The sequence below is a fragment of the Lemur catta genome, chromosome 2 (genome assembly GCF_020740605.2).
Source record: "Lemur catta isolate mLemCat1 chromosome 2, mLemCat1.pri, whole genome shotgun sequence".
NCBI classification, from domain to species: domain Eukaryota; kingdom Metazoa; phylum Chordata; class Mammalia; order Primates; family Lemuridae; genus Lemur; species Lemur catta.
The window spans coordinates 26,403,950-26,430,764 of record NC_059129.1 but is presented as its reverse complement, the minus strand read 5'-3'; the positions used below and the strand labels follow the sequence as shown (position 1 = coordinate 26,430,764).

General features: G+C 46.9%; 1 protein-coding gene and 1 long non-coding RNA gene across 4 annotated transcripts; both read left to right on the top strand.

The window, feature by feature from the left end:
* Positions 1-384: 384 nt before the first annotated feature.
* IFT22 (intraflagellar transport 22) lies at positions 385-6,451 on the top strand. Of its 3 annotated transcripts, XM_045541501.1 has the most exons (7): positions 385-557; positions 3,439-3,515; positions 3,643-3,732; positions 4,308-4,510; positions 5,150-5,228; positions 5,407-5,486; positions 5,694-6,451. In XM_045541501.1, the coding sequence occupies exons 1-7, from the start codon at positions 519-521 to the stop codon at positions 5,741-5,743; spliced, it is 618 nt and encodes a 205-aa protein (XP_045397457.1). In that variant the 5' UTR covers positions 385-518; the 3' UTR covers positions 5,744-6,451. The 3 variants fall into 3 exon arrangements, with proteins under 3 accessions (XP_045397457.1, XP_045397458.1, XP_045397460.1); XM_045541502.1 differs by having other exon boundaries at positions 388-557; positions 5,150-6,451; XM_045541504.1 differs by lacking the exons at positions 385-557; positions 3,439-3,515 and having other exon boundaries at positions 3,647-3,752.
* Positions 6,452-9,943: 3,492 nt separating this feature from the next.
* On the top strand, positions 9,944-26,424 carry LOC123631664. Its single transcript, XR_006733206.1, has 3 exons — positions 9,944-10,047; positions 16,672-16,938; positions 21,026-26,424. It is a non-coding gene; the product is annotated as an uncharacterized LOC123631664 (long non-coding RNA).
* Positions 26,425-26,815: the final 391 nt, after the last annotated feature.

The following is a 26,815-nucleotide window of genomic DNA, read 5'->3' as shown; positions in this document are numbered from 1 at the left end:
AACTAGGAGGGGCCGGTGGTACGTATGGATTTCAGGAACCGAGACCTGTAGGGTAATCCATCCAGGTGTGGCTATTCTTTAACTTAGCTGGGCCTTGCAGGCATTGTTCTCGGCAGGTCTCCTGGGCTTCTTTGTTTCATTAGGGAGGGGAGGGGTGCCCGCCACCAGCCTTACACCGGAGTCTCGCTTTCCGCATCTCCACAAACACAGAGGCCAGACTGCCAGAAGCATCTCTGCGGCCAGGGTTTGCTGTTCCCCGCCCTCCCTCTCCACCCCTCCCCCACTCTCCACCCCTCCCCCACTCTTCTCCCCCTCCCCCTCCCTCTCTTCCCCCCCCGCCCCCCGCCTACTCCGCCCCGCGCGCCGGAACTGGCCGAGTCCCGTCGGCCCCTGCGGGCCGCTCGCCGTCGCCACGGAAACGAAGGCAGCCAATGAGCGCGGCGGCTTGAGCTCCTCCGTGACGCGCCGGCTCCGGTGGGCTCGGATGGGCTCCGGTGGGCTCCGCGCGGCGGACGACGATGCTGAAGGCCAAGATCCTCTTCGTGGGGCCCTGCGAGGTGAGGCTGGGCCGGCGCCGCGGCGCCTGGGCGAGCGCGCTCCTCACCCCTAGTCTGTGCCTTGCGCCGGGGATCCCCCGGCAGGCGGGAACCCAGTCCCACCGCGGCCACCCCGGCGGGCGCCGCTGGCCTTACGGTGAACCCTGCACCTTCGGACCTTGAGCCCAGCCACCGCCCAAAGGAGGCGGTGCCGGAACCCCGTTCTGAGGCCCAGGGTAGTGAGTGACCTCATTGGAACCGGAGCCTAGGTCTCCAGACTCCTTTGCCCCCGGGGTCGTCCCTAATCAATGTGTCTGTGGGACGAGAGTACCAGGAGGGAAGACTGGACTATTTATTATATGGTCTTGGAACAATTGGCTTTTAATGTGTGTGTGCTGGTAGTAATGGGGATTAATTCTACATGTGTACTTCAGACCATACACAAAAATAAAATTCAGATGGACTAAAGCTAAACGTGTAAAGAAAAAAAATGTAGAAGTAGTAGATGAATATTCTCCAACTTCAGCAAGCATCAGAATCACCTGGAGGGCTTGTTAAAACACAGATTGCTAGGTCCCACCCCAGAGTTTTGATTCAGTAGATCTGGGAGGGACCTGAGAATTTACATTTGCTAATACTGTTGGTCCGGGGACGACCACGGTAGTAGATGAAAATATATGGAAAGATAGGTTTTTGATCTTGAGTTAGAAAGATCTTTTTAAGCACAGCACAAAAATGAGGAAGCCTTAAAAGAGATCACAGCGAACATAATGCCTGGTGTATATGCAAAATAAATTACAAAGAAGGACTATTAGGCCAACTACACAAGGAAAGTTTAAAAATCAGTAAAGAAAAGAGAAAATTCAGTAGCAAATCAAACAAAGGCTCTGCACACAAGAAATAAAATTGCCCAATAAGTATGAGAAGTTGCTCAACCTCATAACCAGAGGAACACAAATTAAAACAAGAAGGTGATACTTATTTTTCCATCATGTTGGATGGGAAAAGTTGAAGATTGATAATACACAGTGTTAGTATGAATGTAGGGAGATAAGAATTCTAGGATTCTGTTGGTGGGGCTATAAATTGATAAGAGCTTTTTGAAGATCACATTATTAAAATTTAAAATGTGCATACCATAGTATAGCAATTACATTTCTCAGAATCCACTGTAACTAAATGCTTGTCCCTGTTGCCAAGGAGTCATGTACAATAGTGAACAGTTGGAAACAGCCCATCTGTAAGAGAGTATCTAGGACAGTAAACTAAGGTACATTCTTTGGAAGAGTGTCCAGCAGTTAAACAAAACAAGAACCAACAACGTGTACAATTGTGAAAAGCAAAACAAATATGGATACCATTTTTTAAATTTATGAAAATTCTCAAATGTAGACAAAGGGAGAAAGAATGATGACCTCTTTGTCTGCATCACCCAGCTAACACAACAAAATATATTTCTGCATGGACATTTCTTCCCCTCCCTCACTACGCTTCAAACTTACCAGCCTTTCTGTTCCTTTAGCCTGCTATACCCATTTCTGCCCCAGGACCTTTGAACTTGCTATTTCCTCTGCTGGATGGCCTTGCTGTCATTCAAATCTCTGTTTAAACCTGACCTCTTCAGCCTTCCTGACCCCCTCATCTCATTTCAAAGTCTCTTTCACATTACCCTGTTTTATCACCCCAACACTATCACTACATCACCTATTTATTCAACAGCACCTGCCACAAGGTAGACACTGACAAATACCTAAAATGCCTGAATCACCTAACACGGTTTCCAAAACACATTATCTTTCCACTCATCTAAGTTGTCTGGGAAACAGTACTTTTTGAATCCACGTATGACACTGTTCCTGGAAATGTATCCCAAGCCCCAGGAGTTGTTCCTGTAACTTCAGGACATTTGTTTTATTTGTTCATCCTAAAAATAAATATTCATAATCTCTACAACATGACCACTTACTGTGTTATTTTTAAGTGATATTTAATCTGTGAGGACACAGCCTTAGGAAAAATTACTAATGCGAGGTTGAGCACCCAACCCCCCATCTGTTTTTTCATATTCTGTTGGTGGTGTCTACAAGCCTCCCAAACTGGCACTGATGGAGGTTATTCTAGTCAAGCAGTTGTTCATAATAAAATAATTGAGAGAGTGGGACATAATTAGATTTTTGTAAGGACTCAAGTGTAAGAGATTGCCTTTCTTCTTAGGAAAAATTTTGGGGGAGAAAAAAACTTGTTTTGTATTTGGCAGTATTTGTTAAATGAATGATACAAATATATATAAAAGACCTGAAAAACAGATCATAGATTTTAAGCTTTGGGGAAGGAATAGGATGGTAGACAGAGGGATGATTTGGCTGGAGGTCTATTTTGTTGTTTGTTGATTTTTTTTAAATAGGAATGTGTATTACTTATAGTCTAGCAGGAGAAACAGCTCTCTGTCCAGCCAGGAGTCCCCAAACCTAGGACTCAGCCCTCACCTTGATCCTCTGTGACCCTGAAGAACTCTTTTCCCCTCTCCGAGCCTCAGTGGCTTCATATCTGTAACAGACTGTTTTCTTGAAAGTGTGGTGAGGGAGCAGGCAAGGAGAAAGACACATAAATGATTTTTTTTTTCTGTTCTCAGATAAGTCGACTGAGAGCCAGCCGGGGAAATCAGTGTGGGTAAAGTCACCCAGCAGCAGAACCACACTCCCTGGGTCCCAGACCAGGCTGTGCCCACCACACTAGAGCAAGGCAGTGAGGTCCCAACCAGAGAGAGCCCTCTGTCCTGGTGATCTCAGGTGGCCATGACCTATATTCCATCACACCTAGTTCGAGGCCAGCTACTGGGGGGCTTTTCTATGGTTTCCATTTCTGCTCTTCAGCAAAGACCTTTATTCACCTTCATTTTCAGAGTGGAAAAACCGTTTTGGCTAACTTTCTGACAGAGTCTTCTGATATCACTGAATACAACCCAACCCAAGGAGTGAGGTGAGCCCTGACAAATTTGTGTCCCAAGAGTCCCCAGCCATCACCCCTCTCCTACTTTTGGTGCTGTTGGCATTTCAAAAGTATGATGTTTCCTAATTACAGCTGCTGCTGTTGTTTTTCTTTTTAGGATTCTGGAATTTGAGAACCCGAACGTTACCAGCAACAACAAAGGCACCGGGTGTGAATTTGAACTATGGGACTGTGGCGGGGACACAAAGTATGTTTCCTTCAAATAAGGTCAGCTTCATCAAGTGATGTAAAAATCACATCAGCTATCCACCAGGCACCATGGAGCTGGGCCTACCATGTTTCCCAGCATGTATAAGGAGCTTGATAAATTATTTGATGACAAGTATTGCTTTATAAACTTTAGCAATTGGGTTATGAAACAATTAGGAGTCATCGACCAGTTGTTAATACTAAGATGTTCTTTTAAAGTTCACAGGTAGAAACCAGAATGACCTAGCATTCCCTCCTCTGGCATTTTTTTTTTTTTGAGAGAGAGGGTCTCACTCTTACCCAGGCTAGAGTGCAGTGGCATCATCATAGCTCACTGCAACCTCAGGCAATCCTTCTGCCTCAGCCTCCCAAGTAGCTGGGACTACAGGCATGTGCCACCACACTTGGCTAATTTTTTATATTTTTTGTAGAGACGGGGTCTCACCGTGTTGCTCAGGCTGGTCTTGAACTCCTGACCTCGAGCAATCCTCCCACCTCAGCCTCTCAAAGTGCTGGGATTACGGGCATGAGCCACTGAGCCTGGCCCCCTCTGGCTTTTTCTCTGCCTTGCAGGTTCGAGTCCTGCTGGCCGGCCCTGATGAAGGACGCTCATGGAGTGGTGATCATCTTCAACCCTGACATCCCCAGCCACCGGAAGGAAATAGAAATGTGGTATTCCTGCTTCGTCCAGCAGCAGCTCTTACAGGACACTCAATGCCTGTTAATTGCACACCACAAACCAGGCTCTGGAGGTGATACAGGAAGACTGTCTTTGTGTAAGGAGACTGGAATTTCTCTTTCTCCTTTTGTCTTAAGCATTTGGGGCACCTATATATTTCTATATGTCTTTGAAACCAGTGGCTATGTGCAGTTATTGAGTACCTACTGTGTCCTAGATGTTTGTTTTTCTCACCATGTAAATCATAATTGCCAGGTTGCAAGATCCATCCAGGCCAGGATATAGACACCTTAGAAGCAGGCAGACACTCAGAGTGGGAACAACTTGGTTTTAGCCATTCCTTGGTACTGTTGGGGACACTCTTTCCTGACATCTTTTCTCAAGAAAAACCTCCAATTCACATATGACACACACATTCCAGAGCTGACAACTCAGAAACAACTCTGAAAAACAACTCAGAACATATTCAGAAACAAAATGATAGTGAGAGAGAATCTATTCCTTTCTGATTAGAAACAGAGAGGATCTTGAAGTAGTTTGTAAAGTCGCTGTCCTATCACCAGGTGGCAGTATGGTGAAACTGTTCCCTGTTCAGTGGTGTCAGGCAAAACATAACTTTATTTGTGGACTTTAGAAAGTTAAATGAATCGGCTTCTAGGAGTCTCGGGGCACTGGGAGCTAGAAAGAGCACCTCATTGAAACTCCAGGCCTAATTATCCTTATTTTCCTTTTTAAGCACCACCCTTGAACAAGCTGAAGCTGGTGCACTCGAATCTCGAGGATGACCCTGAGGAGATCCGGAAGGAATTCATAAAGTATTTAAAAAGCATAATCAACTCCATGTCTGAGAGCAGAGACAGGGAGGAGATGTCAATTATTACCTAACTGGGCTTCATCTGGGACTTCCACATCCCAGATGAAATCAACATCTTTCCTAGTGCAGATCTGAAATCACATGCAGCTACTAACATTTTCTTCTCCCTGTGTCTGTAGAAGAAATTTTCCTATCTGCCAGAAGGTACCAGTCAGCCAGAGAGTTGACTCATACCATCTATTCTCTGTCCTTGGTTCAGGTGAGAAAAATCCTATGATTGGATTCTGAATTCCTGGCCCCAGACCATTCCAAAGCTGGAAATTTGAGGGTATTTTTCCCCCTACTTCACTTATGTCAAGTTACAAAACTTGTGGAATTGTAACTATCATAGCCCAATGGGACAACAGTCGTTTAATCCACGTGTATTGGTTTGAATGTGATTTTCTTTCCTTGATTCACCCAACAGATACCAACTGGATGAACATCTGCTATGTGTGCAGCAGTTCTAGCTGTTGACCACATACAGCATGAATGAAAAAGACAAAAATCCTTGCCCTCATGGAACTTCCATTCTATTTTTCTAAATAATAGTAGAGACAAAAACTTAAGTACTACATCTTGGATATGCAAAAAAAAAATCTACATTTTCTATAATTGTCTAAATCTCGTATGTTCTCCTCTACCAGATAATGAGGGGACCTGGGGTGCTTAACAATGCTAAATGAAGGTATAGTTGACCCTCATTCATAGACTTTGTATTTGGGAATTTGCCTGCTCACTAAAATTTATCTGTAACCCCCAAATCAATACCATGGCGCTTTCTCAGTTATTTGCGGACATGAGTAGAGTGGCAAAAAAATTGAATTGCCCAATGCACACGTTCCCAGCTGAGGTCAAACAAGGGACACTCTGCCTTCTTGTTTCAGCTCTCATACTGTAAACAAGGGTCCTTTTCATGGTCTGTTAATACTTTGTGTCATGTTTTCACATTTTTGTGCTTTCTGTTGGTGATTTTGCTGTTTAAAATGGCCCCCAAGCGTAGTGCTGAAGTGCTGTCTAGGTTTCCTAAGTGCAAGAAGGTTGTAATGTGCCTTATGGAGAAAATACGTGTGTTAGACAAGCTTCATTCAAGTGTGAGTAACAGTGTTGTTGGCCATGAGTTCAATGATAATGAATCAATGTATATTAAATGAAATGTCTTTAAAAATAAACACACAAAACAAGGTTATGTATTGATCAATTGATGGAATTGTTGTGACAGAGGCTCACAGGAACCTAACCTTGTGTTTTCCCTAGAAAACATCATTTGCTAATTCAGTGTTCTTGGTGACTTTATAGAACATAACTACTGCGAATAACAAGAATCAACTATCTCCACCTCATGCAATTAAAGGCTGCCAGGTTAATTCAGTCTCTGGGATAAATACTTCATCAATTCAAGGTTACAATCTACTTCCTCTACCTTCTCCCCAAGGTGATGTCAAGGTGTCTGAAAAGTGTGTCCTGTTGGGTTGGGGCAGCTCTTCCAAGGGCAGGCACTCTGTTTTCTCCCTGCTGCCGTCTCTTGGAGTCCAAGACCTTTGAGGCTTGTGGCATGGGCTCTCCACACATTCTAGAACCCGTGGTCCCCAGGTTGAGTCTGCCCCATCCTGGCGGGGCTGAGGCCATCTATTGAGAATTAGCAGTGTCCTCCCATCAGTCCCAGGTTTCTGTGTCTTCACATGGCAGGATCACTTCACCCCTTGCCACAGCTGCCCTGCAGCAGGCCAGTTCATTCCCAATGCTTAGCTTCCTGGGGCAAAAATATAGCTTTCAGGGGAATCAAGAATATAGCAGGTGAATATTTTCAAAATGTTATTCCTGTTACAATAAGAAATGCATTGTTATTTTCATTATAAACCTAAAAGGAGGTTTACCTGATCACCTAGGATTTTTTTTCAGATTTTAACAATACAATTACCCTGTTTTTATTTAATAAGTATGATAAAATCTAATGTAAAACTTGCCATTTTAACAATATTTAAGTGTACAGTTCAATAACATTAAATACACTCACACTGGTGGGGCATGGTGGCTCACACCTGTAATCCTAGCACTTTGGGAGGACGAGAGGGGAGGATGGCTTGAGGCCAGGAGTTTGAGACCAGTCTGGGCAACATAGTGAGATCTTACCTCTATAAAAATAAGCAAAATCAGCTGGGTGTGGTGGCATGTGCTTGTAGTCCCAGCTATGCAGGAGGATGAGGCAGGAGGGTCACTTGAGCCCAGGAGTTTAAGGCTGCAGTAAGCTATGACATTGCCACTGCACTCCAGCCTGCGTGACAGAGCAAAACCCTGTCTCTAAAGAATAAATAAATACACACATTGTTGTGCAACCCACAACCATCCATCTCCAAAACTTTTTCATCATCCCCAACTAAAACTCTACCCATTAAACAACTCCCCATTTTTCCTCCCCACAGCCCCTGGCAACCACCTTTCTGCTTTCTATGTCTATGGTTTTGACTCATCTAAGTCCCTTATATAAGTGGAATTGTACAGTCATATTTCTTTGAACCAAATAAATGATCAAGTAGTATTCAGAAGCTCTATCCATTGTAAAGGAAACTATTATATGACTTATTCACTTACAGCATAACTCAAATGTCCATGTCTCAAAATTGTTCAGGCAAAGCTCCTGGAGATCATTATACTCTTTGTGGAACACCAGAAGACCCTTATATCCATAGGGTAGGCTAATCTGCTATTACAAAGAGTAGAGCTTTGCTGGTAACTGAGGATGTACAGCAGTTAATTTTAAAAAGCAGTTCTCCATTTACCCATTTAAAGGGTAACTGGGTTTGTACCACTTAAGAAAATTACTCTGAAATATGGCTCTTGTAAATCTTGACCAAGAAAATGAATGCACCTTCCCCTCTAATTGTTGAGAGTTACATGAATATCTTGGCCTTGGCTGGTGCTTTCTCAATGAATATACTCTTTCCTCAGGCAAGAAACGAATGGTTCCATATTTTAAAAACCAAAATCAAAGAAATTAAATAAACGAGGAGGGAGGAAACTTGAATGAACAGATTACATATTTTTGGTATGACTTCTAAACTGCTTTATCAGTTAAATAATTCTCTATATTTATGATACGAGCCATTCTTCCTACTGAAGTTAAAAGGCAATGGAAATGTTGTGTGTGCCAACTATTCCCACTTCAAAAGGAAAGTTCTTGGTGCTTTGATGTGAACAACACATCATTTATCTTTCTGCACTGTATAGTTGGTTTCTATCTAGGCTTTTTGACAGGCTTTTAAAATATGCATCTTTTCTCTAAGGCCTCAGTGTAGATTTACTCTTTCGATCAGGCATAATTATAGATCTTGAAATAAAAATAACCCATCTCTTGTACATTTACAATGTTGCTGGAGTTTTATGACAAGTACTTTATTCAGAAAGAACCATTCTTTTTTCTTCTGTGTGACTTCAAAAAGCCCAGAAAACACCTATTTAACCATATCATGAAATGAAATATTTTGTTCAGAGGAACAAAATGCTAATTTTATCAGAATAAATGATGAACTTGGTTTCTTCTCATAGAAACCTATTTCAAGTGCTTTTCAAGAATATGTCTATTTGCAAATCCAGCTACACTTGGTATTTATCACCCTTTTAGGGTGCAACTGTTAAAAGCAGGAAGTTGAGCTCTGCATTTTAAAAAATGGCGACAATGGCTTTAAGGTATCAATCATAAGTAAGATGAAGAACTGTAAATATGATTCTTCTCTACGAAGAGAATAGTGCGAGATAGTAGGTGAGGTCAAATATACACGCCAGCCAAGGAGCACAGACTTGATTCTATTAGTCACTGAAGAACCGTAAGCAGAGCAGGGACAGATTACTTTGATGAAGGTGTGGAGAACAGATTTAATAAGCAGACGACTGGAATCAGGTAAACCAGGTAAATGCTCCACTTAGGCAATGAAAAGTGCCTGAAACACACCACTGAGGGCTGGTATGAAAAGAATGGGACAAATTCCGTAAGGACTTAGGAGGCAAAATTTGTGTTTGAGTGGACAAGAAGGTAGAGGGCTTTATTCCCGGTCCTCGGCGTGCGTGGCTTGTCGCATACGCTAGAGGAGGCGGCAGGTAATCAGTGACTCCATTTCCCATAGTTCTTGGGGCAGCGTCGCTTGCATTTCCCAGAGGGCTGTGCGACAATCGCTTCGGCCCTGAACATCCGTGAAAGATGGGCAAACAGAGGGGACATGCTCTTCAGCGTTGCTTTATAACCGAATTTCCCATCCATCCCTTCTCTGGCCCTCTCCTCTGATTCCTGCCCCTCTGTTCGCTGGCGTCAGGGACCCAATACCCCGTGACTTGTCTCCTTGGCCACAGCTCCACAATGTTACCGTTTGGGTACCGCGCGACTGGAAGTGGCTGCGCCTAGCGCCTTCTGGGAAATGTAGTTCGGCTTTCCCATGGTCCCTGGCCCGGTCGAATTGCTCGGCCTCCTCCGACCATAGAACCAAGGGCCAGGGGCACATGGAGGGACTGTTCTGAAGCCGCAAGGGTGGGAATGGTCCCGCACACGGTCACGAACAGGCCCGGGCCACCGACGGTCCCCGTGCCGACGAGCCTGCTTATCTCTATCCTGGCCAGTCTCCGTGGCAACCGGCTCGCCGCTGAGAACTCTGGGAATTGTAGTTGGAAGGGCGCCGGGCCCGCGCCCAGAGAACGGAGTGGCTGCCGTTAGCGCTCGCCACCGGCCACTGCGGGCCACAGGCCAGCACGGCGATCAGAGCGAACGCGGGGACCCGCAGCCCCTTTGGACGGTGAGGATTTTCTGGCGTCCCGGGAGAGCTCCTCCTGCGTTACCTTGGCCGGCGATCCGGGTTGGATGCGCGGGAGGCGGGGCCACAGGGCCCGCGTCGCTGCGCCTCCGCGCCGGTCCGGACCCGGCCCCTCGAGGCCCGGGCGTCAGCCTGCGGCGGCTCGGCTCCCGAGGAATGTGTTTGGCTAGAGTTTGGCGTAGAGTCACAGAGTGGATCCTAGTGATCAGAGTGGGTCCACAGACTAGGTCAGAATGGAGACTTTATATACCATCTAGCCCAGTCCTCCTCTGTTAGAAAAGAGGGATCCGAGGCCAGAGATAGGCAATGACTGGCCCCAAGTCTAGGGTCCAGACCATGGCTGCCTGCTCGACCCTTTATTTCTAGCACAAAGCACAATACCTGGCACAGAACAGGCGCTGAAACCTTTGTCAAGTGTCATTTCATCCTAAGGACAGACATCTGAAATACTTCAACAAATAAATTACAAAATTAAGAAAAAAAATTTAAAGAGGAAAGTGGACCTGTAGATAAAAAGACTTACCAGCCAAGCGCAATGCTGTAGGCCTTATTCGGATCATGAATCTAACAACCAGCTGTGAAACTTGTTAAAATCGGGGATATGTAAACATTGATGATATTAAGGAATTGCTGTTTAAAAATTTTAGTTGTGATGATAATGCTTTAGGGGCTATGCTTTAAAAAGAAAAAGAGCCTTAGAGACAATACTGCAGATTTTATGGATGAAAGGATGTCTGAGATTTGCTTCAAAAATACACAGTGTGGCAGAGGCCAGGATCGATCAAAGAAAATTGGCCAGGAGTTGGTAATTAGTGGAGCTGGCCATGGTACATGGAGATCACTAAACTATTCCCTCTACTATCATATGTGTTCACATTTTAAAAATTTAAAGTGTAATTTATAGATGAGCCGTGTGGTTACCAACAACAACAAAAAAAAATACAAAACGTAATTTTAATCCTTATCTGCTAGAGATACATACTGAGTTATTTATCAGAAAAAAAGTTATGATGTCTGGGATTTGCTTAAAATACTCCACCAAAAGAAAAAGCGTAGGCCAGGCATGGTGGCTCATGCCTTATCCTAGCACTCTGGGAGGCCGAGGCAGGTGGATCGTGTGAGCTCAGGAGTTCAAGACCAGCCTAAGCAAGAGCAAGATCCCGTCTCTACTAAAAATAGAAAGAAATTAGCTGGACAACTAAAAATATATAGAAAATATTAGCCGGGTATGGTGGCACATGCCTGTAGTCCCAGCTACTCCAGAGGCTGAGGCAGGAGGATTGCTTGAGCCCAGGATTTGAGTTTGCTGTGAGCTAGGCTGACGCCACGGCACTCTAGCCCGGGTGACAGAGTGAGACTCTGTCTCAAAAAAAAGAAAAAGAAAGAAAAGAAAAAGTGTGGGCATGGAGGAAACAAGAATGGCAGAAAATGAATTGTTATTGATGCTGGGTGATGGGTATGTGAGACTTCATTGTATTATTGTGTTCTCTCTAATGGGATTGAAGATTTCCATAAATGAGTTTTTTGTTTTTTTTTAATTTTAGCAAATGTATGTCCTTCAGGAAGTTTCTGAAAAATAAAGAAGCTCACTAGGAGTTTCTCTGAAATTTAACCCTCCCACGGTTCAAGTGAGCCTCCTTGGGGACTTTTCCAGTCAGGAGAGACCACAGCAATGAGGGGGGCTATGTCCTTGGCCTCCCTGGTCCCCCAGGAGCAGGACAGCATTCTGGTGGTGAAGGTAGGTGCAGAAAACCATTTGTGGGAGAAAGAGACCTGCTGCCCAGGAATCCTCCACCCAGCCGGGAGCTGCCCGGTCAGCACTTCAGGCAGTTCTGTGATGATTCCAAATGTCCCTGGGAAGTTTGCTCTATCCTAGTGGCTGAGGCTAGACAAGCATAGCAGGGAGCCCACCATGGAGCTGCCGGTGCTGGGGGAAGGTCTGACCATCCTGCCCGAGGAGCTCCAGGCCTGGGGCTGGGAATGCTACCCGTATGGAAGGAGGTGGTATCTGTGCTTGAGAGTAGGAGACCGTCTTTCAGAACTCAGTGAAGCGGGACAGCAGGTAGGAGAAGAGAGAACTGATCTGTGAAAACAGGGCTAGACCCTCCAAAAAAACTAACTTCTGTTTTACCTTTGGATGATTTCCTAGGTTGTTTATTTTTTCCTGGTTTTTGTTCTTATCTGGGTATGCTTCCTTTAAATCATGATTTAAACCGCTTAATTTTTTAATCATTCTCTACAGAGACAAAAATACATATTCTCCTTTCCCAATACAGAATGAAGGCAGGTTTCATATTTCTTGCTGAGCTCCACACCCCTGGGGTCCTTATCCAATATTTTCTTGAAACTTTTAGAGAGAGGTTAGGGCTTGGAGGCTATACACTTCTGTATACCTTCTTGCTGAAAGATGGTTTCGTAGGGCCCTGAGGTTTGTTATCTTAACACACCATGTTCTCAGCAAATTTATTATCTCTGGGGACACAAATCCAAAGTTAAAAAAAATTCTCAGCCTCAGCAGACATCTTGGCCTCAACCTTATGAGAGACCTGAGCTAGTATCACCCAGCCCAGCCACTCCCAAATTCCCGACCCTCAGAAACTGCGAGATAATAAATGTTTGTTGCTTTAAGCTGCTAAGTTTGGGGACAATTTGTTACATTGCAATAGAAACGAATACAAATGGCGAAACAAAGAATTTGGATACTGATTCCAGGTTTTAGAAGCTGAAAAAGGTAGTTAGGATTCAGAAAAACTGGAATTTGGGGGCTGTTTTGATGGCTTTTGAGAACAACTAGACAATATTTGAAATGAAGACATTTAGGGAAAAATTCAGGAATATGGTTATTTTATCAATATATCTAGATTACATTTACTTTAATATAAATCAAAGATATTTAGTTTCTTTTTTTTTCCAGTAGATTTAAGGGGATGTAAGTGGTTTTTGTTACATGGATGAATTGTATAATGCTGAGGTGTCAGGGCTTTCAGTGTACATTGAAATCAGAATAGTGTACATTGTACCCAATAGGTAGGTTTTTATCCCTCATCCCCCTGTCACCCTCCCCCTTCTTACATTTCAATGTCCATTACACTGCTTTATGACTATATATATATGTATATATCTTGTTTAGCTCCCATTTATAAGTGAGAACACATGGTGTTTGTTTTTCCATTCCTGAGATACTTCATTTAGGATAATGGTCTCCAGTTTCATCCAAGTTGCTACAAAAGTCATTATTTCATTCCTTTTTATGGCTGAGTAGTATTCCACGGTGTGTGTGTGTGTGTGTGTGTGTGTGTGTGTATAAACATACATATTTTTTTTATCTACTCATCAGTTGACAGGCACTTAGGTTGATTCCATATCTTTGCACTTGTCAATTATGCTGTGATAAACATTCGGGTACAGGTGTCTTTTTTTGTAAAATGACTTCTTTTCCTTGGGTAGATACCCAGTAGGGGGCTTGCTGGACTGAATGGTAGGTCTACTTTTAGTTCCTTGAAGAATCTCCCTACTGCTTCCATAGAGGTTGTATTAGTTTACATTCCTACCAACGGTGCAGAAGCATTTCCTTTTCATTGCATCTGTGTCAACATTATTGTTTTTTGACTTTTTAGTAATAGCCATTCTGACAGGGGAAAGGCTGTATCTCATTGTGGTCTTAATTTGCATTTCCCTGATGATTAGTGATGTTGAACATTTTTTCATGTGTTTGTTGGCCATTTGTCTATGTTCTTTAGAAAAAAATCTGTTCATGTCTTTCACCCACTTTTTGATGGGGTCATTTGTTTTCTGTGGCTGATTTGTTTGAGTTCTTTGAAGATTCTGGATAATAGCCCTTTGTCAGATGTGTAGCTTGTGAATATTTACTCCCGTTTTGTAGGTTGTCTGTTTGTTGATGAAAGCTATTTAGTTTTTAAAACTAACTTTTTATCAACAGTTGAATCAAAATTTAATTTAGATTATCTCTGGGAAATAGAGTTATAAAGGACTTTCCCTTTACATTTTTGTAAGTATATAACATTTAATTATTTTTTGCAACAAATAGACATTGCTCTGTAATCAGATAATTTTTAAAGAAAAGAAATATACTGGGGGGAAAAAATCTAACAAGAAATCTCCTAAGGAGAAAAAAAGCAAGTAATCTCTTTTATTCCCCTTAGAGCTCCCAGCATTCTTCATTGGCTCCAGAATAAGAAGTTTTCTGGGGTAAATGTCACTTCCACAATGAGCACAAGAATCCCCCCACATCACCAGCTTCAGCCAGTTGAGGCCCTGTTCGAATGTGAATCCTGGGAGCTCCCCCTCCAAGCCAGTGGTAGGAAGCAGGAACCCCAGGGTCTTGGTTCCTTTCTTGTGGGCCCTGCTGCGTTGCAAAGCAGGCAGAACATCACAGCTTACAGATCCATATTGGAGCCACGTGTCATCAGCAGACTAGCATGAGAGCTTTTAAGTCCAGAGGTATGCCAAGGAGAGTGACAGCCTCTTCTCAGCTGCCCAGGTGTATCTTGGCCACAGCTGAGCTCCTTCATTCCCGGAATGTGCACTGTGCACGATGTTTGCTCTTTCGAATTGTGGTGTGGTAGCTTTTCAGCCAAACTGCACCGCTCGGCGTGGCTCACAAAGACCTTTATTGACAATAACACCATGTCTTCATCGTTCCTTCATAAAGCCTGGCCACAGGAGTTGAAGGGAACCCTGTGAGAGATCAAGCCCCTGTGTGGGATGTACTGGGGCCTGATCCAGGGAGAAGCCGGGGTTTGGGGAATCGAGGGAGCAGACCTGATGAGGCATCACCCCAATCCCAGAGGAGTGGCAGCGGGGAGAGGCGGGCCGTGCTTCTGTCTCTCCCTCAAGTGGAGTTGTTACTTCGCTGTTTCTTGTTTGCTATAAGTTCTCAGATCTGGGTACCTACATTCCTTCATAACAGGACTGTAAACATTCACTGCAAAGCCAAACGCAAACACCGCGGAGTTGCTGTTTTAGATTAGCAGTGCCCACGGATCTTGCACGAGGCACCAAGAGTTGACTCCACAGGTGTGGACATGTCCATGGCGGCCTGCCTCAGGGAAACGTCAGCTTCCTTCTCTCTGCAGTGTGGTTTGGCTGAAGAGCTGCCACACTGAAAGAACTGACACACTGGACAACTTCTAGAGTCTCCTGTCACCATTGGTATCCTTGTGACGCAGAAGTAGGGGGAAGCCAGGGGCAGAATGCCACTCACGTGGTGCCCGCCAGAGCAGACGGATGGGTTAAAGTATTGAAATGCTTCTGCTCTGTGCTCCCGGGCGCCCTGCCAGCCACCTGGGCCACCCCGGCTACCTGCCCCCCACCCCTCAGGACCATTCCGGGATCCAGCATGTAATGATTATTGCCCGGTCCGACGAGAGGCCTCTAGGCCCCTGCTCCAGCGATGGGACCAGCCTCTGTTCTAACCGGTCAGCGTTTGGGCCCTTGGCCTCAGCCTTTCCACACTGCCACGGCCCTCCACCCGCCACCCCATCAGGACAGCGAGAAGATGCAGGTCCCGGCTCCACTGCACACTAGCTGTGCCGTCTTGACTCTTGGACAAGTCCTTTAACTTCTCTGAGCCTCAGTTTCCCCTTCTGCAAGCATCAAATAAAAGATGAGGAAGTACTTTGTAAACCACAGGGTGCTTACGTCTCCAAGTTACTGTTTTCCTTATCATGAGTGATGTGTATGAGTCTTTGTCCAGCTCAGGACACAGCCTGCACCCCCAGCTCCCTCCCGGCAGCTCCTCCTTGTGCAGTTGCCTCAGGTCTTAGTCCACTGCGGCCCAGAGAGGAGCGTGTGAGCTTTGTGGCTGCCTTCCCGCCTTCCTCCCACCTTGGAGGGAGATGCCCCGGGACCCGACTCGGGGAGGTCAGTAACTTTCCATCCCTTTGGGCAGCCTCCTCAGCCACCTGCTGACCACACCCTCCTTCTGTGTGACCTGAAGAGCTCATGTTATCCTTCCAGACCTCCCACACTGCCCGCATCACCCCACCCCTGCTTTGTCCAGCTGATGGCTCACGCCTGTAATGCCAGCACTCTGGGAGGCCGACGCGGGAGGATCGCTTGAGCTCGGGAGTCCGAGACCAGCCTGAGCAAGAGCAAGACCCTGTCTCTACTACAAATAGAAAAATTAGCCGGGCGTGGTGTCATGTGCCCATACTCTCAGCTACTCAGGAAACTGAGACAGGAGTGTCACTCAAGCCCAGGAGTCTGAGGTTGCAGTGAGCTATGATGACACCACTGCACTCTACCTGGGGCAACAGAGTGAGACTCTGCCTCAAAAAAAAAAAAAAAAAAATTCCCTAATTTTTCTTCATCCTCTTCCCAGGCTCGTATAATCATAATTTGAGGGTTATTGCTTGTATTTAGAAAATACAAATATGGCTAAAAAGGAAGGTAACTCATAATCTCACTGCATATATAGTATTTAACCTGCTTTTTAAAACAATGTCTGATCAGTCTCATTTTTCATTGTTGTGTTATATGCCATAGTTTGTTTAATTGAGTCCTGTGGTAGGCACAGATTGTATTTAGTTGGCCTTTTTTGTACAGGAAGCAAATCATATTTGAATTTTCTGTGTGTGATTTCAGATGATGACATCAGGACTGAGAACAAGAAGTTCACCTCCAATCAGGAACTTGCTGAAAGATGATCCCATGAGTGACCTCAAACAGACCCCTTAGGGAAGCTCTGCGGGCATCAGGGTTGAGAGACACCTTAGAATGTTCCAGTACCTTCGACCAGCATCAGGGAGCCTCTCAGAGGGGAGGCTGAGCAGCTCCTCTTCCCAAGAGAAGAGTTTCAAGCAGGAGAAAGGAACGATGAAGGGGACAACAGTGACCCAACCTGCAGGCCAGGTGAGCCCCTCGTTCCAAGGCAGAAACATTGTGCAAGCAGAAGACCCCATCAGTTTCTGGGCAGACCCAGCCCTTACTCAGCATCCAAGAGTCCACACGAGAGAGAATCCCCCCAACCCCGAGCATAAGCATGTGGAAAACCCTTTGGTTCTGCCAGACAGGTTAGCTGCCATTGAAAGGGGAGCTTCACAGGAGGGGAGTGGGCAGACCAGCGGTGCCTGCTGTACCCACGAGTTGTGGGAAGGCCTTGCACCAGGTCGAGTGTCTGAGCCATCAGACAATCCACTGCCAGGAGTGACCCCGGATAAATATGCAGAAGCTCCATGTTCAGTCCCTGAAAACATCTTGTTTGGAGCCTGCAGGGAAAATTCCAGGCCAGGGCTGTGGCTCATCACCAGCCTGTTGGCCCTCACATCAGCCACCTGCCTCCACCTTAGTCCCCACTTGGGCCACTTTTCTGTCACTTTTGTTCTTTTTTTTTTTTTTTTAAACAAAAAAAAAGGCCGGTTGTGGTGGCTCATGCCTGTAATCCTAGCACTCTGGGAGGCTGAGGTGGGAGGATCGCTTGAGCTCAGGAGTTCAATACCAGCCTGGGCAACAGCAAGACCCCGTCTCTACTAAAAATAGAAAAATAATCTGGGCGTTGTGGCACATGCCTGTAGTCCCAGTGACTCGGGAGGATGAGGCAGGAGGATCACTTGAGCCCAGGAGTTTGAGGTTGCTGTGAGCTATGACGGTGCCACTGCACTCTAGCCTGGGCAAGAAAGGCTGTGTCAAAAACAAACAAAAAGCCATAATACATTTTTCTCTTATCAACAAAAGTAATACATGAAGTAGAAAATTTTGAAATGCTAAACAAAATGGAAAAAAATTAGTCACCTACTCTGGAAAGAATCACTGGTAACATTTAAGTGTCTTTCTAGTATTTTTTTCCTAAGTGTGTGTGTATATATGTACACTTTCCCCATCAGTCAGGTTTCTCTAAAGGAGAGGTGGGAATCTCCTCGGTCCAGGCTTGTCGGAGTGAGAACCTAGTGCGGGTCCCAAGCCAGGCTCTGCAGCAGCAATACCGCTCTTGGCCACAGGAGGGGGGTGTTTGCTCGTGAATGTGGGCCCCAAAGCCTGTGGAAACCGCAGCGCCGGCGTCTGCAATGAGCAACTCCATCCAAGTCGCCCCTGGCTTTATTGCCAACTCTGCCCACTGCATTCCTGAAAACCTTCTTGGTTCATGAGGCAAAAAAGACAGAACTCACATGCTCATTCTTTCACCACATCTGACTGAATGTGACGAATCTTTGGATAGATCTCCCCTCCTGCTGCAGCCTTGTGCTACCCAGGCCATTCCCCCCGAATTAACACTCTTTACTGGTTCCCCATCGTGTCCCAGGACCAAGTCTGAACTCCTCACGGGGTCTGTTGGGCCCCGAACGCCCTGGACCTCTTCCCACCTCCTACCCTGCCTCCCTCCACCTCACCAACCGCATTTTCAGACAACACTGGGCCCCTGTCAGCTGTGATCACTCTGCTCTGTCACCAACAGGCCTTCTGGGTGCTTCCTTCTGGGAGACTTTTCCCGGCATTTCATGAGATATTACCTCTTTCCAGAAGTCTTGCTCAACTCCGAGAGTCTGGGTTACATAATTCTCCATGGGGCCCAGAAATTCCCCTTTCAAAACACTGAGCACACTGGATCACCTGCCTCCCTTCTAGAATGGAGGTCCCCCGAGGCAAGGACCATGTCAGTCTTATTCCCAGCGCCCCAGCACAGGGCCTGGCACCGCACGGGGCTCAGTGAAGATTTACTGCATGGACCAACGAATGCGTGAAGGAAGGAAGGAATGATTGTGCCTTTCCTGTTCCCTGCAGTAGAGTCTGCAAACCAGTGCATTTCTTTCCTTTCATCCCTGTCCCTCAGGGGTCACCAGGCACCTCTCATTGTCTCCCACATCTCTGGAAACACATCCCAAGGAATAGCATCGCTAAAGGACCAGGTCTCTCCACTGCGGTGGGAAGAAATGGCATTTGGAGTTTGACAGACCTAACTTCAAGTCCTGTCTCTGCCACTAACTAGCTGGGCATGTACCTTATTTCCTCTGTTTTCAAAGGGAGGATGATGCTGCTGAGCTTGCAGGGTTGCTACGGGAAACCACGTGCCAGCCTGGCACATGGCAGGGTCATTAGATCAGTCATCCTCCCGCCCTCCGAGTGCTCCCACCTAAGCCCCCTCTGGAACCTGGGGACACAGACACCCCCGTAATCTCAAGACTGCTGCTACTGGCTCCCTGATCCCCCTCTGTCCTTCCCAACGTTGCCCAAGCCACTTGGTGTTGACACCTCCTTCCCTGTCCTGTATGCCTGGAACAAAGAGTAGTGCCGGGCACAGAGCAGAGCAGAGTAGCTGCTCCAAAGACGTTGCTTAAATGAATGCAGGAACGAATGAACCAGCCACAGCAGTGTCCCCGGGGGCATGTTTGCCAGTAGTCACCAGCCTCTTGATGGGCAGGTGGCTTCCCGGCCATCGCAAGCCAGGAAGAGTACACGTGGAGACACAGGTGCCAGGACACCCTCACAAGGCCAAGAGCAGGAACAGAAAAAGTGACACTGAGCTTTACTGAAGAACAAAGAGGAAGGAGGAGGGAAGGTGAAGAAAATTCGTAGCCCCGTGGGAGAAGGAAACTGACAACTGCGGGGCCTGGATTCTCATCTCGAGCGAGGCGTCAGGTGCCCCTGCGAGGGGACCTCAGAGATCGCGCGTGCGCGGCTGCGTGGCCTCCGAGCGCGCTCCCGCCCAGAGGGCCTCTGCGTTTCTTACGGCGTTACTGGTGCTGAAAGTGCAAGTTCCAACAAAACTTTTCTCTAAATTCACCTCTTTCATCATGTTTTTCTCTGGCGTGAACATTTTCTGTCACATGTACCCTGAAGTCCTTCTGACAGTCCTTCCCGGGCCCCCTGCGTGGTCGCCCGTGTTTCATGAGATGAGAGCACCCCCAGAGCTCCATCACCCGTGACGAGCACCCGCCCTCTCTCCAGTCGGAACCGCCAGCTGATGAATAAGGGCTGATTTCCCCTCAGATGATCACCACCCCAATCCGTGACATTCAAAAGATTGTGCTCAGAATGGCTTATGTGATGCGGGGTGAGGTTGTGCCTTCTCAGAACATCGGTGCATTCACTGGGGACGTCTGTCCCCTCCTGCGTGATGCTCTCGAGCGTGAGCTGTGACGTGGGTTCCACTCTATTCTGTGCTGCGTCCGCCCCTGTGATTTTCTCGTCTCTAATGACTGCTCACTTCCGTCTGAGGATTTTCCTCCATCGGTGCCATTCATAAGGAGCCTCTCCAGTATGAATTATGAGATGAATGGAAAATTTTCCCTCATTCAGATGATTCAAAGCTTTCCTCTGCTCTGTGAATGCTTTGATGTTCTTGCCAGAATCCTGTCCAAATGTTTGGCCACGTGTCTCATGCCGGGGGAGCAAGGTTTGGGCTTAGCGTCTGCTATTTCCCCAAAGCGGGGTATTTTCTTCAGCGTCACGTCTCTCCAAACCCTGGCCTCTGAGGAGTAGCTGTCCCTCCAGGTCACCCCACACCGTCGCACTCCGGCAGGAGGGCTGAGCATGTGTGTCAACAGCGCGTCCTTGGCCCTGGCCTCACGCTATGATGACACTGTAGGAAATGAGGGTGTCACAAGCACCCATTTCTGAGAAACAGATTTCTGGGAGTGTTCACGGGCACGCTGGCCCCTGCCTGTTTCCTCGTATGATTCCAGCAGCGAGAACGAGAAGGCGCTGGGGGAGCCCTGTGGCCCGCAAGGCAGTGAGGAGCTAACACTCTCCCGGGCGCCCATGGTCATGGCTCATGTTGCACCCCCGCCCGCCCCAAATACAGCCCCCACGCCCCACTCCGAATCCTGCCATCCTCTAAGCCTGGCCCAAGCCCATCTCTTCCCTGAAGCCTTCCTAGGACCCTGCGAGCCTGCACTTGGGCCCCCTGCATTTCCGTGGGAATCCACAGCCTGCAAAGCCCATTTACATTCATGTCATGCTCTAGTCCTTCATGATCGTTTTATGCCTTTTTCTCCTCAAACAGACTTAAAGCTTTTTGAAGAAGAGCCACGTCTGTCCTTTGGATTCTCCACGGCTCCTCTGAACATCGGGACGCTCAGGAGCTCCGTGTGGATTGGCCGTGACGCTGCAGCCTAAGTAGATGACGGTTTGTGGCTCGGGCGTTACCTTTGACTGAAGACGTAGCCTTCCTTCTCCAGGACGGTTGTTGGTTGGTGGTTCTCCACAAGGTCACACAGAGAAGATGATCTTGTACTTACGGCCACCCCTTCCTCCCTAGCCCGCACCATGACGCAGGCCAGCCAGATTAGCCCTGACGACCCTAAGGTGGCAGATGCTTTGTCCCCATGCCTCAGCTCTGCCTGAGAGATGTTGCTAGTTGCCATGCATTGCGCCAAGCCCTGGGAGGGACCTTGGAAGGGGGAGGCAGGGAACACGCCAGAAATCAGTATTGCTGCAGAGCTGTGCACTCACAGCTTCCTGGCTACGTACGACTGGCTCAGGGACCACCCTTGATGTGAACTTGGAGCTCTTTGGAGGAAAAGCCTGTGTCTCAGCCCTGTCTCTGTCTTCACAGTGCCCCACCTAACATCCGGCATGTAGTACATACTCATCAAAGTCTGCTCAGTGAATAATTGCACCACAGTGACCAAGCAACCAAGGAGTTCGTGGAGTTAACAAGAGCAGACATTAGTGACTGTGCTAGAATGTTCCACCTGTGCCTCCCCTAGCCCCAGTGAGCCCCTCATCCTACTGGTGCATGGCTAAGTTTGGGGTCCCAAGCACAAAATACAGAAAAGTCCCCTTTTGTTAGTTGCAAAATCTCTATCTCCCCTAAAAAAATGGGGACAAATTCTGGGTATAAATCCAGGGTTTTGTGTAGCCTTCGAGCTCTCTTCCAATTTTCTTTCAAAGCTAGTGAGTTAACTGCGTTCAGGGTGGGCCGGTAAGAACCGTTCCGTGGTGTTGGCACTGCCCACAAGAACTGCATGCCTGAGGGACCCAGGTCTTCCTCCACGCAGCCCGCCTTGACTTGGTGAACACGTCCTCAGCTCAGTGAGTGTGCAGGAGAGAAGGAAAGGGAGTGTCCCAGCCTGCCACCTCTTCGTCTGCTTACCAGAGGCCTACATGCTCGCCACCCCTCTCTGGGCCCCGGGAGACAGCCAGTCACCAGCTTCGTGTGCTCCAGCCCTGGAAGTTCACAGCTGGAGTCTCCAGAATGCCCTCTGGAATCACTCCTCCAATGACTGTCCCAAGGCCAAACTGGATAAGAAATGGCAAAGACAGGTGGAGGAGACAGAAGTGTATAACCAGGGGCAGATACTAGAGAAGCAGAGGACTGGAAGGAAGGTGGCTCTAAACTGGGCACCCCCGGGAGTGGCAAAGGCCGTTCCAAAGAAAGGGGCAGGCTCCTAGGAAATTGCTCACGTAACTGGGTCTAGATGGAAAGCTGTAAAGTAAAGACGCCTCCTTACCCCATTCCCACTCCCATCATAGAGGACACCAGTGAAGTCCCCACAGAACAGCTGCACCAGCATCTTGACACTCCTTAACTGGTTCTCCTCGCCAGGCCACTGACTCTGCCTCGCCAAGTGTGGAGGAGACTCTAACGATGACAGTGTCAAGCGCTGACTGCGCCACATGCTCCCCATGCAGTATCTCATTTAATCCTCCCAAGAACCCTTTGAAATAGGCGTGTTTCTATCCTCACCTTGCAAATGAAAGAAAGAAGATGTAGAGAAGCTAAGTAACTTGCCCAAGGTCACGCAACTAATAAGCAGAGGAGCAGGGATTCAAATCCAAGTCTGCCCATTGCCCACGCTTTTAAAAGTTCTAAGGTTTTCCATTGCAGGATTTTTAATTCCATTTGCTGGGATAACCAGCCCGTTTTCTCCCTGTGTTATATGGCCATCTTGAAGTGGTCCTGTTTCCGCAGTCCCTTCTTCAGCCTGTCAAAGCCACAAGAAAGGTTTCTAAGAGACTGAGTCTGGCAGGTGAGGAACACTTGCGATCCCTATTGAAGCCACGTTCATGGGCGACCCAAGCTGTCGACCGGCAGTCGCTGGAATTTCTGCTGTGGAAATTGGAGGAGATTCTCCAGTCATGGCGGACTTAAGAATCTGTGGTTATGCTCTCAAGTCTTTAAGTCAGATGTTACAATTTATTTCTACTCCACTGTATCTGTGGCTTCAACTGGAGTAGCTGGGACAGCTGGGGGTGGCCAGGATGGCCCAGCTGGGGCTCTGTGCCTGGGCCTTGGTTCTGTCTGTCAGCTTCTTCTTTGACTCCTTTTCCCATGCCATCTGGTGAAGCTGACATGTCCACAGTGGCTTTTTCCCTCATGTGTGTGGTGCCTCATGTTCTTCTGTGTGGCCCCTCTCTCCAGCAGAGTAGCCCATCTTCTTGTGTCGGTGGCAGGGCCCTAAGAGCCCTCTGTCAATGCTCCACTCCATGGCGCCATCCCTGTGCTACCCCACAGCCCCTGCTGTGGGAACTGCTGCCAGGCGGCTGTGCTGAACACGTGACGCTGCCTCTGTGCCCCTCCCCACCCCGACACACAGTTCCTTAGGCCAGACCAGGTCCCAGTATAGGACCACCAATGACTCTTGAAGTCACCTGGCACAGAAATGTAAAGAAAGCCAGTCAGATGTCCACTTTTGAAAATTTGAACCAAAAAAATCAGACAGTGTAGCCAGAGGGCAGGCAGGTCCTGGATGGACCAATGTGTCAGCCAAAATTACACTGAAGAAGAAACTTGGAGATTGAAGAAAAACCAAAATAAGCTTTGACATGGAGAAAAATCTGCTCACAGTGGAGAGAAAAATAAGCTGTTTTTTAGCAAGAGGATAAAGGAGGGAATGGAAGAGGGTCGCTGCGACCCCATGAAGGCAGAGGAGGGCCAGCCCCAGAACTGTCCTCCTGCCTGCCCATGGCTCACCAGGCCTGGCCTTGCCCGAGTGTGTCATTGCAGCCAGCCTGCTACTTGTTCCCTTTGCTGTCAGTTGCCTTAGAAGTGGCATGTGACTTAGTTCTGCCAACCATCTGAGACCAAGGGGGAAAGCCAACATGTTAAGGATGGCAGAACAGACAGACAAAAGGAGCCTGAGTCTTTAGTGACATTGTTGAGCCATTATACCTGTCCTGGGAATCACCTACTTCTGTTTTCTAAGCAGATTTCTGCTACTTGCAGCTAAAAGCATTCCTTACCTCTTCCTAGAACCTCTCTGTCTTCAACTCCTTAGAGCCCTGTGGCTCTTGCTATAGCTACAAATAGAAAATCAACCCAAGTTTAGACATCGGAAATCTTGCTCATATGGGTAGGAAATAAAAATCAGGATTTGTCACAGCCCACAAAGCAATTCCAGATCTTGGTTCCCCTCCCTCATCCTATAGGACATAGACCAGATAAAATGAAATGTTCAGCAAAGTTCCAAAAATTCAGCATGTCTTCTAAAATGGGGCTCAGTGATGAATTTTAGGAAGATGCTCAGAGCGGGTTGTAAGGCGTGAGCTGCAGCACCTAAGCAGGAGGCCATGGAGGCTTGTGGGAGCAGCGGCAGGTTGGGATGGCCAGGTGGTAGGTGGGGCAGACAAGTTCTGGACAAAGAGGCCAGTGTCCACAGCTGGGTCTTGTGAGTTCCATGTACTGACTGGAAGGAGTTTGTGGCAGGAACTAAACTGGTGGGAAACTAGAAGTTTTGGTCACTCTCCAGCCAACCTTAGTGACGGTTCAGATCCTCTTGTGAATAAGGTGGCCTGTATTGTGGCCCTCTGTTGCCGGTCCCTGTGCACCGGCACTCCCCATTTTGGCCTTTCCTCGTCTCTCCACCTCTCCTCTTTTTTCTCTACCTTTTCCTTCTAGCTTCTCTAAGCAAAGCCAGGAGCCAGAAATGTATAAGACCTGAGTCTCGCTTCACACTCAACTGGAGAGTGCCTATAGGGGGAGGCAAAACTGTATTTTGGAAGACTCAGAACGCTCGTCTAAGGACGAGGAGTGAGGTGGCTGGTAGGAGAGAAGCAGTCAGTTTTGATGAGGCTAGAGAAAGCTTTCTTCTGGTTCAGCTTTCACATGTGGTTTGTGTGTGTTTCTTAAACACAAGTAACGTGCCTGATCCTTCCCTTGGGAAATGAGAAGATGAACTCAAGAATTCTAGCCCTTCCCCTTTTAAGTCTCTGTTTTTAAAAACATAAAATAAAGATAAACTGGCATCCTCCTAATGCATCTTACAAATGCAGATTATTCCACCTACCCCGTTTCCTAGCTCAGACTAGTCTTTGGAGATGTGGCCCTTAGAAGTTCATCAGATTTGTGGGGCCCGATTCTGCCACTAAGCCCAGCCCTCTCGATGCTGTCCTCGTGCACCCTGCTTATGGCATGGAGTCCTGGCCCCGAAGGCCAAACCCAGTGCAATGCTGACCTTTGCCTGTTTTATTACCCCACTCAACAGAAATGTATTGGCTACCTAGTAGGATAAACTTAAGCTTATAAAAGGATTAAGGAAGATAAGTCATTAGAGACCAAAAGAAATCCTATGACATAATCAGAGAAAGGATTGCTTTGGTTGTGGTGCAAAAAGCAAAAAAGTTTAACCTCCTACTTTGATGGCATTAATGCTTTGATATGCTACTTAATAAAGCCTGAATTCCCCCCCAGAAAGTTTCCCTGTGCATCACTAAGGATTTTCTGAAGTCCAATAAGGAAAAGAACTGAAGGCTTTTCCCCAGTGTTCATCACCGAGGTTTGTCTCCAGTATGAATTAGCCTGATTACTGCAAAAAGCTCTCCCACAGTCTCTACAAGGAGAGCAATTCTTTCCTGTGAATTCTCCAGTGATGAAAAAGTGCTAGCTATCCCCAAGTGATTTTCCACATTGATTATATTCATCATCTTCTCTCCAGAATGAATGATCTAATGTTCAATGTACGCCACACTTCCCCTAGATAGCTTTCCATATTCATTACATATGACCAGTTTAAGTCCCAAACGAATTAGCTGGTATTGTCTAAGGATGGAGCTCTGATTGAACGTTCTTCCTCATCCATTATGCTCAGAGGGCCTCTCTCTGCTACGAAATCCCAGATGTCTAATTAGCTCTGAGCACCATCCAAAAGCATTTTTATAGCCATTACGTACATATGGTTTCTCTCCAGTGTGAATTCTCTGACGTTGAATGAGCTTTACTTTCCTTTAGGCCCGTGCACATTTATGCATTTGTAGAGTTTCTACTGCCTGTGAATTAGCTGACGCTGTGTTGGAATGCTGACAGTGCCTCCCTCATCCCCTGGGATTCTCTCCAAGATGAATGTTACAATGTTCAATGGGATGGGAGCCCCAAGGAAAATTGTCTGTATTCACAATAGTCAAAGATGTTCTCTCTAATGTGAATGCTGTAATATCAAATAAATTCTAAATTCTGTACCAAGACTTGGCCATACATATCTTATTTGGGGTTTTTCTCACTTCTAAAAAATGTAAATGGAATTGCAAATTTTTTTCCATATTCATCACACTCATGGATTGGGGTCCCTAAAATGGATCTCTGGGATGTCTCCATAGTCACAGACCTCTCCAAACTCAGGGACCTGGTCAGCATCCCACGGGACCTCTCACTGCAGCCATCTGTGATACTGCTGGGGAAGTTCCTGCTTCGGCGTCAGCCCAGTCATCGTTCATGGCCCCTGTCTCACAATACGAAATTAGAGAAATTGTTAAAATGTTAACCCTTTTTAACAGTACTTTTTTTTTATTTTTTTTGAGAGAGAGTCTCACTCTCTCACCCCAGTTAGAGTGCAGTGGTGTCATCTTGGCTCACTGC